At 46.1% G+C, this 13887-nt stretch overlaps 5 protein-coding genes across 5 annotated transcripts; 3 read left to right on the forward strand and 2 right to left on the reverse strand.

The window, feature by feature from the left end:
* Positions 1 to 249: 249 nt before the first annotated feature.
* Positions 250 to 1333, forward strand: JR316_0006663 (Hydrolase tropI; the record flags this gene model as incomplete). The annotated part of the gene is made up of 6 exons (XM_047892409.1): positions 250 to 484; positions 537 to 694; positions 743 to 795; positions 844 to 983; positions 1058 to 1162; positions 1221 to 1333. 6 exons carry the CDS (start codon positions 250 to 252, stop codon positions 1331 to 1333), a joined length of 804 nt encoding a protein of 267 aa, XP_047747691.1.
* Positions 1334 to 2064: 731 nt separating this feature from the next.
* On the forward strand, positions 2065 to 2668 carry JR316_0006664 (Protein AIM2; the record flags this gene model as incomplete). Its single annotated transcript, XM_047892410.1, has 4 exons — positions 2065 to 2147; positions 2206 to 2345; positions 2399 to 2503; positions 2556 to 2668. The coding sequence occupies 4 exons, from the start codon at positions 2065 to 2067 to the stop codon at positions 2666 to 2668; spliced, it is 441 nt and encodes a 146-aa protein (XP_047747692.1).
* Positions 2669 to 3272: 604 nt separating this feature from the next.
* Positions 3273 to 6376, reverse strand: JR316_0006665 (ATPase family gene 2 protein; the record flags this gene model as incomplete). The annotated part of the gene is made up of 12 exons (XM_047892411.1): positions 3273 to 3373; positions 3442 to 3532; positions 3602 to 3748; positions 3802 to 3960; positions 4011 to 4100; positions 4166 to 4692; positions 4745 to 5170; positions 5251 to 5386; positions 5449 to 5702; positions 5751 to 6002; positions 6083 to 6131; positions 6206 to 6376. 12 exons carry the CDS (start codon positions 6374 to 6376, stop codon positions 3273 to 3275), a joined length of 2403 nt encoding a protein of 800 aa, XP_047747693.1.
* Positions 6377 to 6730: 354 nt separating this feature from the next.
* Positions 6731 to 8714, forward strand: JR316_0006666 (GPI transamidase component PIG-T; the record flags this gene model as incomplete). The annotated part of the gene is made up of 8 exons (XM_047892412.1): positions 6731 to 6825; positions 6869 to 6981; positions 7032 to 7215; positions 7277 to 7668; positions 7720 to 7881; positions 7932 to 7982; positions 8043 to 8243; positions 8305 to 8714. 8 exons carry the CDS (start codon positions 6731 to 6733, stop codon positions 8712 to 8714), a joined length of 1608 nt encoding a protein of 535 aa, XP_047747694.1.
* A 3791-nt stretch (positions 8715 to 12505) lies between these two features.
* Positions 12506 to 12926, reverse strand: JR316_0006667 (ATP synthase subunit f, mitochondrial; the record flags this gene model as incomplete). Its single annotated transcript, XM_047892413.1, has 3 exons — positions 12506 to 12522; positions 12604 to 12790; positions 12855 to 12926. 3 exons carry the CDS (start codon positions 12924 to 12926, stop codon positions 12506 to 12508), a joined length of 276 nt encoding a protein of 91 aa, XP_047747695.1.
* Positions 12927 to 13887: the final 961 nt, after the last annotated feature.

Here is a 13887-nt window from a genome sequence, read left to right on the forward strand (position 1 = left end):
ATTTCTACGTGTACAGAATGACTTAAGGCATCAGTAAGATCGGCAGAAATAAGTCGTCAAAATTCCCACAATTTTCTTACCACCTCTCTCGTTTTTTCGGGAGGCACCCGGATGTAGCGGTTACCTTTCCGGAAATGATACGACGTCTGCGCATAAATGGCCATTATTTATAGGCTGACCATTTATCATTGAATTCACAGGCCACTTGAACGCTCACCATACATTCATAACGCTTCCTTCCCTTGACCCATGTCTTGTCCAAACTGTGCCAAAGGCGACTTCCTACCGGGAGAGCCGACAGGATCTATTAGAAGTGATTTCCAAAACGCTTACCTTGCTCCAGCTCCAGAAGGAGATTCGTCTTCCTACGCCGTTCTGCTTCTGACAGATGCTTTTGGCCTGCCTTTGAAAAATTGCAAAATAATGGCAGATGAAATGGCCAAGAGACTTCAATGCGATGTTTGGATATCCGACTATTTCAATGGTGAGCTTCAGACCGTCAGCAGAGTACTTCGTGATTCTAATGAATACTTTAGGAAGGCCTTTGATACCAGTCAATGCTATGACTCTCCCAGATAAGCCTGGAGTGAAACTGAGTACTTGGGATTGGATAAAATTCTTCTTTACGGTGATCCCAAACATACCAACATTCATAAGCAATAGACCATCTGTTACAGATCGGCGAGTCGAGTCGGTTCGTACAAATATATGATACATCTGCAGTTTCTGACCACCTATCCAGCTAATACATTCTCTGAAAGAAAAAAAGAAATATAAAAGCATTGGGGCAGTGGGGTATGTGGAATCATCTTTGCTACTGATCCTCAATTGAAGTACTCCAAGATATTGTTTCGGAGGATCTACATGCGTGCGCTTTGGTGGAACAGGCTTGGTTGACAGCGTTGTCGTTGTTCACCCCGGTAAATTCTCTCTGGACCAGGTCAAAGCTATAAAAGTTCCAACAGCATGGGCATGCGCAGAAGGTGACAAAGTTTGCAAGACTAAAAACTCAAAGGAACAACGCTGACGCTGCAAATGCTCTGACTTTATACTTTAGAGGATATGTGGTTTCCTGATACACTTCGTTCTGCCGCTGAGGCAGAGTTCGCATCGAGGAAAGGAAAAGATAACTTTGTAGAATACGAATTCAAAGAGTACAAGGGTAAATTCATACATCGTTCAATCTATTTGGCATTTGATATATATTTATGTCTCTTTAGGCACGACCCATGGGTTTGCCTCTCGTCCAAATGTTTCAATCCCAGAAGCAATAGAAGCTCATAAAGCCGCCCTTGATCAAACTATCGAGTGGTTCAAGAAAACGCTAGCCTAATGCATGCTTTGTAACCTCTTTAGTACAGAATCAGAAAACTCCCGCTGTAACTTATCTGAATGAAAAGCAAATGTTGCAGACTTTCTCATCGTAACGGTCCCAAGTGCAGTACTGACGTCGACCTGCCGAACAAAAGTCCAGGATCGGCTGTGCCTGATCAAACTCTGATGGCAACCAACGGTGACTCCGGCTTTAATAAACCGCGACAACTCGCTCACTTTATCAAGAGCTAACTCATTTCTCGCTCTCACCGACCAATGTCTTGTCCAGACTGCGTTAAGGGAGATTTTCTTCCCGGAGAACCAACAGGGACCATTAAAGTCGACTTTCAAAACGCTTACTTGGCTCCCGGACCAACAGAAGGCACTTCCACGCGCACAGTTTTGCTTTTGACAGATGTTTTTGGTTTGGCGTTGAAGAATTGTAAGATAATGGCAGACGAAATGGCAAAGAAGCTCGAGTGTGATGTTTGGATACCTGATTACTTCAACGGTAACACTCTCGAAAAGACCTTTGCCTGAAGCATGACTGACACTGTTTTGCTCTTTGATCAGGGAGACCTCCGTTCCCATTAGATGCAATGGCCATGCCAGACAGACCTGGGGTGAAGCTAACCTTCTTCGACTACCTGAAATTCATATGGGCTGTGATTCCCAACATCCCAGGGCTTATCCGTTCTAGACCGTCTGTTGTTGATAAACGTCTGGAATCGGTTTGTGGTTACATTCAAAATGGTTACTCCTGCTAACCAACCTACCCAGTTCATACATCTTCTGAAGGAAAAGAAGGGATATGAAAAGATTGGAACAGTGGGGTAAGCAAATAGACATACTCTGATCATCTTAATATAACTAATGATGTATGATGTCCAGTTATTGCTTCGGAGGTGCTACTTGTGTTCGCATAGGAGGATCAGGCCTCGTCGACAGTGTTGTTGTTGCTCACCCAGGACCTTTCTCAATAAGTCAAGTCAGGGCCATAAAAGTCCCTACCGCATGGGTATGTGCAGAAGGTAAGAATATTCCATTGACAGTGACCTGAGATTATCGTAATCCGAGCACCCAGATGATATGACGTTCTCAAAATCCTTCCGTTCGGAGTGTGAAGCTCACCTTGCTGGGAGAAAGGGCAAGGAAAACTTCGTGGAATATGAATTTAAAGAGTACAAGGGTGAGTTTACCCATCCTTGAAGCTGTATGATGTTAATGCGGTTTGGTATCAGGAACAACCCATGGCTTTGCCTCCCGCCCGAATCTTGCTATCCCAGAGATACGAGAGGCACATCAAGCTGCTCTTGACCAAACTATCGAATGGTTCAAGAAGACTCTGATTTGATACATGCTTGGTAACTTTTTTTTATTTCAAGGATCACGCGGGTTCAAAGCGGGAATGTGATACGTTCAACATCGAGGTACACGCTGTCGGATGATACCAATTGTACCGATCGTCATTACAATCACACGGCCTCTCCACAGGAATTGAACGGCCGCCTGGATATTCACTCTTAAGCAAAAAAGCTGCCCATGCCTTGCTTCGCCCTGTGTATCTTTAGTTGAGAATCTGCGGCTTCTCGACGATCGCAGTCATCATCACAGTCAGACACTCACAATGCACATCAACATACTATCAGCTGACCAAAGTGAGTTTGTTGAGGATCACCAATTCTCAGGCTGCCACTTCTTTTCAGTGAACACGGTGTATTGAAAAACTTCGTTCGCTTTACCATTTGCCTCGTTGGAACCTTATCCCTGCAAAGCATATCAGAAATAGAGGGCTCGGATGCGTGAGGTGGAGCAGAATAATATTCGCTCAGGTGAAATTATGATTCTTTGGCTAGGGCGCGCGGGGTTCGTTCAAAATTCGTAAAAGGAAACGGGAATCCCAGTTTACAATTTGATAACCGTTTCGACATATTGCGTTGATCCTTACGCAAGGCCTTTTAGAAGAGACCTGCGGCGTTTCCATCACGCCATCTTGCAAATTTGCTCAAAACTGCAGGAGTGATCTGTCGCTTTGTTGATTTTGCCGCAGTCACAAACGCTTCGTGAGGAACCTGTATAAAAGGAAAAGGGTCAGTTGAAAACGTGGGGGTCTTCTGGAAGGATCACTTGCATAAGGTGCGTTCATATCTTGCTGCATGGTAAGGATCGCGGCTTCTTGGCACATAGCTGTGATTTCAGCGCCCGAGCAACCCTCGGTCTGTTGGGAGTGTTGACAGGTCAGGAAATAGGACGAAGGTGATGTTTTTGATAAGATAAGACGACTGACGAGCTCCGCGATGCTTCTAATATCAACGTCTGGTCCCACCGTCATCGACTTCATTCTTATACGCAAGATGTCTTCTCTACCAGCTTGATCAGGGGGTCCAACATACAGGATCCTGTCAAGGCGACCAGGTCGCATGAGAGCGGAGTCCTGAACATGAGGGTTGGTTATATTGAAACCCAAATGCAGGAAAACTAACTTACAATAGACTCTGGTCTATTTGTGGCCGCAACGACGGTCACGCCTGTTAGTTCTTGAACGCCGTCCATTTCATTCAACAAACTTGTCAGTACACCTTCGTGCGAAGAGCCTTGATCAGTATCAGAGGTGGTTCTCGAGGTGGCTAGAGCATCAATCTCATCCTGCGACCTCATAAGCTTTAGAGCTCACTCGAGAAGAAAATGACACGTACGAAGAAGATGATTGAAGGAGAAGCGGCTCTGGCCTTTCGGAAGATCTCTCGTACTGCACGTTCAGATTCGCCGACGAATTTGTTCAGCAGCTAGAAGTGATCGCCACGAGTTTTAATCCCTGACCATAATGATTAGCGATTTAATATTTGCTTACCTCAGGCCCCTTCACTGCCACAAAATTAACGCCACTTTCGAAGGCGCATGCACGAGCAAGAACTGTTTTGCTACATCCAGGGGGACCGTAGAGTAGAATCCCCTTGGGTGGCTTGACCCCGAGGCGTTGGAAAGTCTCCGGGTGAAGTAAAGGCCACTCTATCGTTTCCTTGAGTTTTTGGATCACAGAAGCCTGACCTCCGATATCAGAGTATCGCACTGGCGGCATCTCTACGAAGAGAGAACGCATTGCGGAAGGCCTTATCGAAGGCATAGCTGCAACGAGGTGGCTCAGCTGCAATTTCAAAGAATCAGGGGCAGAAAGGGACGTTGTCTCGTGGTCAGCGGTTCCGAGCCAATTCTTGATAGCTATGGTCCCTGCTTCGCGGACAAGAGCGCTGATATCTGCACCAACGTATCCGTGCATTTTTGCCGCTAGTCCATGTAGGGCTTCATGTGGGATGTTGTGAGGGGTCTTCGAAAGAACAACGTTGAGAATGGCAAAGCGAGCTTCCGTGTCGGGAATTCCTGTACTTGACATCAGAATAATTCAAGTCTTGAATGATAAAAGTTTGTAAACCTATTTCAATCTCTCTGTCAAACCTTCCTGGCCGACGCAAAGCTGGGTCAATGGCATTAGGCCGATTGGTAGTGCCAATAACAATTACTCTGTCATGTCCTTCAGATCGCGCGGCTTCCATGCCATCGAGGATGGTCAGCAGCGTAGCCACTACCCTCTTCTCAACCTCACCACCTGCCCCTTCTTCTCGTCTAGGAACCAGCGCATCCACTTCATCTAACACCACGATGCAGGGACTTTTCTCGCGAGCTTGCTTAAACACATCTCGTAATTTTGACTCAGTTTCACCATGATAGGCGGAAGAGAGTTCAGGGCCGTTGATCACGAGAACGGAAGAGCTGGTAGAGGCTGCAATAGCGCGAGCTAAATGCGTCTTTCCAGTTCCTGGTGGGCCATGAAGGAGGATCCCTCTGGGAGGTTTTAGACCTGGAAAATTCAACCGCAAACACAACAAGGGAACGACATTCAATTGTACTATTTCTGGGACCTCAGAGAAACACACGCACCAAAATAGCTGAATAATTCAGGACGGTTCAATGGAATTTCCAACAGATCTCGAATTTCTTCAATTTGTTTGTTTAGACCTCCAACAGATGAATAAGCCTCTTTCAGTGATCTGTGCTCCAAGATTTCGACATCACTCTACGGAAGGAGAAGATACTGTCAAAAGAACTGTAAAAAACAAGTCAAGTGAATGCCCTCACTTTATTGGAAATTTCGTCCCGGACGGAGGGATCGTCTTCTTGCACCGATACGATGCAGTCCCAAGATACGGACCAAACCTGTGTCTCAGAACCCACAGAGAGTTTTTTGAGATCTTGACTCAAGTTTTCGCCAATATCATTGGTATTTTGCTTCTTGTTACTTTTAGGTGCGGTAGAATGGATGGTGAATCGTCGGAGTTGACCTTCGTAGTTGCATTCAATTATTTGATCGTTGGTGATATACTTCAAATCAACTTTGAAGTTGTAAGGTAATAGGTTTAATAGACGTAAGTTAAGCTCACCAAGTATTTCGCGTAGGGCCAGATTCAACCATTCATTTTGTTGGTCTTTTGAAGATGAGGCACCATTTGTTGCCACATTGTCTTTCGTGAGAAGTTCCTTGAGTCGTATGGTTCCAGCTTCTTGGATATGTTTAAGTGATGGTAAACCAGGCGGTAGCTTTGTAACCGCTAGTCCTGATAAGGGGAATATTCGAGCACGTTCACCAACCACAAGGCCAGCTGTCAGGAGGAAAGATGTCGAAAGTAAAAGGCCTGTTGATAAATAGGGTAAGAGAGAAGATCATCGACACCAACGCTTGCCCAGGGCGTATTTTGAGCGGTTCTATACTCACTGTCTTGGGATAAATCCAGCGACGGCCAAACAACGCCCAAAGCGAATTTCTATCATGCATTTGACAAAACGGGAAACTTGTAAATGGTAGGCTGAAAAAAATAATAACAAAATCAAATCCAACCTTCCGAGATCCATGGTCATCTGCTTTGCATATGGCAATTATATCCCCGGTACACAGTTTGGCGGCCTTGAGGAAATCAGAATTGAAGATAACGCGCCGAGCGGCACGAGGAACATATTCTATGCCTTCCGTGACCTCGACATTGAACGTTTTCGACAGAAGAGTAGACATGACCCTTGTTACTGATGAAAAAACAGGCTGAAGACCTTGAGAAAACCCAATGAGTTCGGTGATTATGCCAGGTGATCACAGTGCACGCTTTCACGATGATAGACCCTAGAACACGCAGAGGATACGCCACCAATTGAGTTTGGAAAAAGCTCAGAGGCTGATCACAAGGGTGACATGAAATAAGGCCTTGACGATATCAGGTTCGAGGAAAACAAGAGCAGAGGCCCACCACTCTGAATGTCTTCCAGAAATAAGTCAGAAAGATGATGTAGACAAATTTTTGTTATCAAATTCAAATTCCGCCTTGAACTTTCAAAAATAACAAACCACAATAACATTGCATCACAACGCGTGATGGCCACTTTGCTCGACGTTCTCAACAGCGACGACGGCTTGCTCAATGTTGGGCGCACGGCGCTTTCTATGGCCCCTAATACTTCTAAATCTCTGTATAGCATCTCATGGATCTTCTTTTGAAATCTTTAACGAGAGCTTGTCGTTGAAAACCTTACAGGATGGCAAAGTTGCGTCCAAGTTCACATTTACAACTCTCCTGAAGGACGCTGCACCGAGGGACCCTAGTACGCTGGATTCACAGGATGAATGTGTGTAAATGCGGCTTGATAATGTCGCTGTTATAACTCAACATCTATAGCCCAGCATTATACACTCTTCCCTCTTGCGTTGGGTCAGATCCTACGTCAATACGCTGTGACTGAAATGCATTTGGCCTTAAACGCTGGGAATTGGAATTACGATCGGTGGGGATATCCGGAAGAACAGGGTGTGGGTACAGGTGCTGAATTATGGGCGTGGATGGGCGATGGAGCTGCCATAACGTGAGTTTCTTCCAACTATTTGTGTGCTCCCCCAAAATCACAAAGATTGTGCAATACCCAGGGTAGATGAACGATGGAAAGGGCTTCGGAATGCGCTTGCAGGTCTTTTTTGCGCTTCTCTCGGATCCCTGGATGAATTGCGAACTACATCCCCCGCTCAAACTTTCATTCCTGAGGGCACGCTACCGGATTGGGGCGTTCCTCATACAGTTCGACACGCGTCATTACCTTCGGAACATGTCTGCACCGAAAACTTGACGCCTTTTCTCAAACTCCTTCCTTGCAAATCTTTGTCTGGGATCGCTAGTCTCTTGAACCCACACCGCCTGTTCGATGCCGACTGGCACGGGATGGGGGTGCATGTTCTATGGCGCGAGGGAGAAGGAGTTGAGATGAGATTGACCTTCCAATCCGTGTCTGATCCTCTGCGCCATGATGCAGCGAAGAAGCAAGGTTCGTGTCCACTTGGTCCCATTTTCCTGCTTGACTAATTGCCCTCTTTAGATTGGTCCCTTCAATCGCTCTTTGACCGCACCATTCACCGGTCATGCCCTGTCGCACACTCCAGTGAAATCGTTGTGGCTCTGCCGAAGAACGCCTTCTATTCAATCAAACCTGAACCTCCCGTCATTGACAGAAGTTCGGCACATTTCGATGTTAATATTCGTAAGGTCATCGCATATTCCGGGGTTCTTGTTCCTCAAAACTATGTTTAGATCAAAAGCCATTGGACGTCATATTAACATGGCCAGAGCCCTTTAGCTATCGTAAGTTTCTCACAGCTGTGACTGTAGGATTTCTAACTCTTTCTCTTGTTTGGCTTCCAGCTTTGGATTATCAATCTGAATCCACAAATTTTTCTGTCAAACGAACTTTGAGAGGGCCGAGTCAGGCTCACGGTCAGCTTTCTCTCGTGATAACGAATCATCGGCCGTATACTATTCATACATTGTATCTGGAAACCATGCCCTGGCTACTCCAATTTTATTTGCATACCCTTGAGGCGCGTGTGGACGGTGTTTTGCGAGGTTTGTCGGCATCTAGCTGTCATAGAAATTTTTCAATTCTGACCTTCTCAATCAAATCAAGCGGATATCATCTCCAACCTTACCTATATCCCTTCGGTACCACACTCTCGGCCGACGACCTTCCAAGCTCTCTTGAGCCTCCCACCGAGTAGCACCGTCGAGATTACTATGGACGTTACGAAAGCTTTCTTGCGCTATACTGAGCACCCGCCGGATGCCCAGAGAGGCTGGGATCTCCCTCCTGCTATATTTACGCCCGTGGAATTCGCGAAAAATGGTACCTCTTTTTCTGTCAAAGAAGGCCGTCTGTATACCTCAACCCTTCTTGTCGACCTGGCCACACCAGACTTCAGCATGCCTTACAATGTGATCATCTTCACTTGTTCCGTCATTGCATACATATTTGGCAGTATCTTCAATTTGTTAACTCGGCGGTTTGTAATAGTGCACATAGAACCCACCAAATCCTGACGATACCGTTTGTAATAAACATAATTTATTCATCCATCTGGTCCGCGGTTTGGCAATAGTATTACCGGCTTTGCGTCCTGTTACGCAATGGTGGCGACAGATAAAGCCCTGCTATGGGTTTAACGAGGTATCGCCTTTTGTTGGCCTGTTCTTTGAAGGCCACACACCGGTAATACTAATCCAATCTCAAGGGCACTACGAGACACGTTTATGACAGATAAGGATGAAGAGCGGTATATCACCTCTTGAATGGTCCCCGAAGTCCGCGAAGCAGACATCACGGATCTTGAGTGAAGAGTCGAGTCGCTATCGCTATCGTCCTATCGCCCAGACGCCCTCGTTCTCATCCCTAGTTTATCAATGCGCAATCAGTGAGAGCGGAAGCTCGGAATTTCTTTTGCACGGTCCTCCCCTTTCCACATGCGATAGCTCCTCAAATATCGCTTTTAGAAGCCATGTTATAGTCCAGTTTCACACGATTTAGGTGTGGCACATCGAGCTACATGATCTTACCGCGCATCACCACGCACCACCTTGGTGTTGTGTTCCTTGACAAATACGTCGTGATAGAAAGGCCGGGCGACGTATGACGAATATAGATGGCCTTGTTAGGATGATCTCGATCTTCGCTTTAACAAACGGCCAAGGATTTGGTTCCGTTTGAGAGATACTCTAGCACTGTAGCTTCCTCGGGAGAGACGGTCCCTGGCGGTCCTCGATGTTATTGTTTCAAATACCGTCATTGACTCGGTGAGCCCATGATGCCATCCCCTTTTCAATATCATTACGCGGGTTATTGTTATCAAATGTGATATTAATGCAAATAAAGAATGAAAGAGAATGTTGAAAGGCCGTCGCTTAGTGCCTCTTAGTGCGAGGGTCTTTACCTGCGCTGCCGAACTACCTTTAGCTCGTTAGGATCCTGACGACAGCCTGTTAAGTGAATAGAAGCCCGTCAAACCATCAATGAACGTTCAAGTGTCAGATTCAGTCGAAAGAGAATCTAAAAAGAAACATATACAAGCCCGAGTCACATGTAGAAATGGGCAATCAATACCTCAGATGCCATAAACATCGGAACGGAAGGAAAGGAGATCTTATAAAAAACATTATTTACACATGTGGGTAATCCCACGGCCCTGCTATGAGCGTTGGACGGATGTTGATGGAAGGTTTATGATGGACCAAAGTGCTACGCCCCATCTTGGCCTTTATCCTATCTCTCATTGGAGCTTCCCGAATTCGCATAAAGTACTTAAGCACCCATGTTTCTTTAGTCTCTCTCCACCGCCCCTTGCTCGCCCCCACTACATATTTCCTCCTCCAAGTCTATTCTTCTCCCCCGTCTCCCTTCCAAGTACTAGACTTGGCTTTATATAGGAGCCCCCCCAAGACCATCAACTTCTCGAATCACTCGTCATAACATGTGCCAACAGATCGCGTATGTCCTCGTTTAACCATGACGTTGTTGCCGTCTCCTAACTTTCATTTGTTTCCAGTGAAGGGACGCGGTGGACTCGTTGTGGGGTATGTTCCTGAGACCTATTGGCGCCCATATATCCCTGGACCAACCTGCTATATTCATATACAGCACTTCCAACGCCACCTTGTCGTGGCTATCCTCGACTGCAATAAGGCGCGCTGCGAGCGCAGCTACTCTCACCCCCCAGCGTGTCGGCTGCCAACATGTTATAGTGTAAGTTGGTATCTACCTGGGACGACCGCTAAGGGACCGGCTCACAGCGGCGGCGCACCAGTCCCTTGGCGTTTCTCCGTTCCGTTCCAGTCGTGACACTTCATCTAATCTGTTATCTCGATTTGCAATTTTTTTTATCCGCAGGACTTTGGCCAGGAGATTCAACGTGATATCGACAGAGTGAACGAATATTGCTTCGCCTGTCGCGCAGCGCAAGCTAAAGCTGCTGGAGTTAGACTTACCTAAGGCGCGGAGGACGCCCAGAACATATATGATACCCCCCTTCGATACTAAACTAATATTCCCTGTCTCTGCATCCCGAGTATCCCCCGACAACGACCAGATCAGACCAGTCTCAGCTTTCCCGTGATTCGACGATACCACTCAACCGCATTTCATGTACTATATTATAATTGCATCTTCGTTTTGCTTTTTTTCACATCTTGTGTTCTCTTGGTTCGTGGAACGTGCTAGAGCCTGAAAGGGTCTCGTTCATGCCATGGCCAACACATCTTTGATTTGGAATATGACGCACTGCCAGGGCATGCCAGGGTCTGCAATCCTCGCCTCCGGAAAGAAGTCGCCGGGCAGATGTCGTGATCAGCGAGAAAACAGAACAGAAAAGGAGGATATACGCCCTTGCGCGTGTGTGTATGGAATCGTACGAGAATCCCAGTTTCCGCAGACAGTCCTGCATGCTATACAATGTCTAGTCCTCGGCAGTTACATCCAGTCAGGCTATGAGTATGATCCTCTGAGATAGAACCCATCGGTTAGAGATAATGCTCCAATATCCGATTGAAAGCCTTCCTTTCTAACACCCGAGCGATAGGTACCCAGGAAGAAATTTATGTGGCGTTCTGGCAGATTCATATGGACTTGAGAATCCTGATAAGCCCCAACAGTTGGTACACATAGAAGTTTGAGAAGACGCACATATAAAATCTTCGAATACCTGAGGCTTCCCGATGTCATTTTTTCAAATATCGTTGTCGAATGATCGAATTTGCTATCAGTTTAGGAAAACTGAAATGTTAATGGACAGGCGTCATATTTGCGTTGCATCTATAAACAAACACAGAAGAAAGGTAGATTGCCATCATCTGTATCGGAAAAAAGGAGAGCACAGATAACGACTGAATAGTCTCTATCGCAAAGAAAGCATCGGCAAAAATACCTTTTGCTCGACATGCATCAGATGGCATAGAATCTCCTGGGTATACAGGCACTCGACATCGCAAAAACCGCTCCTGTGACCATCAAAAAAAACAAACCATGGAGAGATGGTAGGTTGAAGAGAACCTCACTTTGGCAGCATGGAAGCCATTTATCGGCCAATAAAATGCACCACGACATCGCAATAAAAGATTCGTGGGCCGCCGTCAGAAAATGTTCAGATGACCACAGAATTCGGATTCCGACTTCCGAGAGCACTGCGGAGCAAAACGGTTGAGCAGAAATCTGCATCGCGTGAGCCGAATGGCTAAGTAAGTGTTCTGCATGGTGGAGAGATTACCAGACTTTTCTGGCCTTCTAAAGTCTAAAGTTGACGCGTGTGGGTTGGTTGAAGTTGTGTGAACACCACGAGTACTTGTTTTCTTGGCCTTCGGTGGACGAACTTAACCTTCCAGCTACACCTAGTTACCAACTCTAGGTTGCAATAGATATGCCAAATGGTGTTTCGCCTCGTTCAAAAACCAGAGACTAGACAGGAACAGAAGGCTGAAAAAGTTGTACAGAGGCCTCCGACGGTGGATAAAATATAACAAAGAAGGGAATAAACCGCCTTTGAAAATATTCAGGTGCGCAAGTCAAAGTTCATCCTTCGTCACGGTATCCCTTGGGGAGTAAGCCCTTGCTCACGCAGCACGAGTGGGCCCTCATTAAAACTCTTGGAAACACACAAGACCTCTTCCTGGGTAAACAAAGAGATGCAGTGACAGAAGAACGACAGCACATGTCGATACGTGGGACGAAGCGTTCAAGAGATGCAGGTAGAATATTTGAATCGGGTACTCTATTCCACAAAGTTGTATCCTCTAATACGGCAGATAACTTTAGTGGTGGCTGTTCTTGTGGTGCTCTAGGGCGGGATTCAGAAGACAAAGCGTGCTGGAAAGTAAAGAACGTACTCAAGTGCACTGAAAGGATATATTAGGTCATGAAACCAAGTCACAAACGAAGCCAACTCACTGTTGTAGTCAATGGTATATCCAACGGCGAACAACCCGACAATGAGAGCAACGATAGGCTTTCCCGACGCGTTCTTTCCAGAGAAGTAGCGTCCCTTGATACCGCTGACACGCGCTGTTGACTCGCCCTTGGGAAGTTTCGAGTAGAAGTCGACGAGAGGTCCTAGTCCAGCGCCAGATCCACCTGACTTAAAACCCCCCAAAAAATTGGTAAAAATGAGAGAAAAAGCCCTGTTAAATATAGCGACGCACCACAAGTTTAGGAGTAGCAATTTTGGGAGGGATCAGACCCCCGAGCTGGCGGCGGATGAGGGAGGCGTGCATGGTGAATGTGCTGGTCAACGTCGGACGGTGTCGGAGACAGCGGGTAAGTATTTGGTACTATTTGCAATTTGGCGTGACCGTCATCAAATCACGCGTATTGATTCCAATAGTCACACAAGTCACATTTGTTCTTAGTCACGCTACAGCTTGACTTCTTTCTCCATCAAGTTCTTAATCGGACGCACCAGTCAAGAAATAACGCTACTGGTAAGGTTTAGAATGATAAAAACACATAACTTTTATGCTTACTGGAGCTAGTGAAATGTTGCATGACCAACGTTCTAATGCAGTCTAATGGGAGAACTAAAAACTCTGCCAGAACTTGATGGAAACCCTTCGGAATGCGATGGCGGCTAACCCACAGGCAAGTTTCTTGTCCAGTCCTCTTCTAATGGTCTGTGATTCTTACTTCTCTATTTAGCAGACAACTAACTTGCAGGTCCGTACATTTTCAAGGTAAGCTTCGCCGACAATCACTTGCAATACTTTGTCGCTATAAAAGGTATTATAGAGATTATATATTTCTATAGACTATTCGTTCATGTGGGTGTCGGCACAAAAGAATACGTCTACATTCCCAACAAAAACAAATGATACAAGGCCCGCTTTCTTGGGACTAGATCGAATATTATTTCTGGAAATGACGACAACCATTGCTAACAAATGACCTGCCACATACGATTCACAACCTCTCTGACATGAATCAATGTGGGTATCATTTTCCCTTTTCCTTATGCCTGAATGGACAAACCCCGCGCCCGTGAACCAGGTGATCATTGCTTTTCTGCCGTTTTCGGAGAGGAAACTCGAGGCTTTGTCAATCTCCACTCCACCCCCACACACAGATACGAATAAACCAAATAATCACCTGGTTGTTTTTGATCTGCGGCAGAGTGAACCGAGATTACCAACTCACGGAGTGAATCAAGCCTCATAGTTTAGCGTATTTGACAAGTTTACC

Source organism: Psilocybe cubensis, chromosome 6 (assembly GCF_017499595.1).
Source record: "Psilocybe cubensis strain MGC-MH-2018 chromosome 6, whole genome shotgun sequence".
NCBI lineage: Eukaryota > Fungi > Basidiomycota > Agaricomycetes > Agaricales > Agrocybaceae > Psilocybe > Psilocybe cubensis.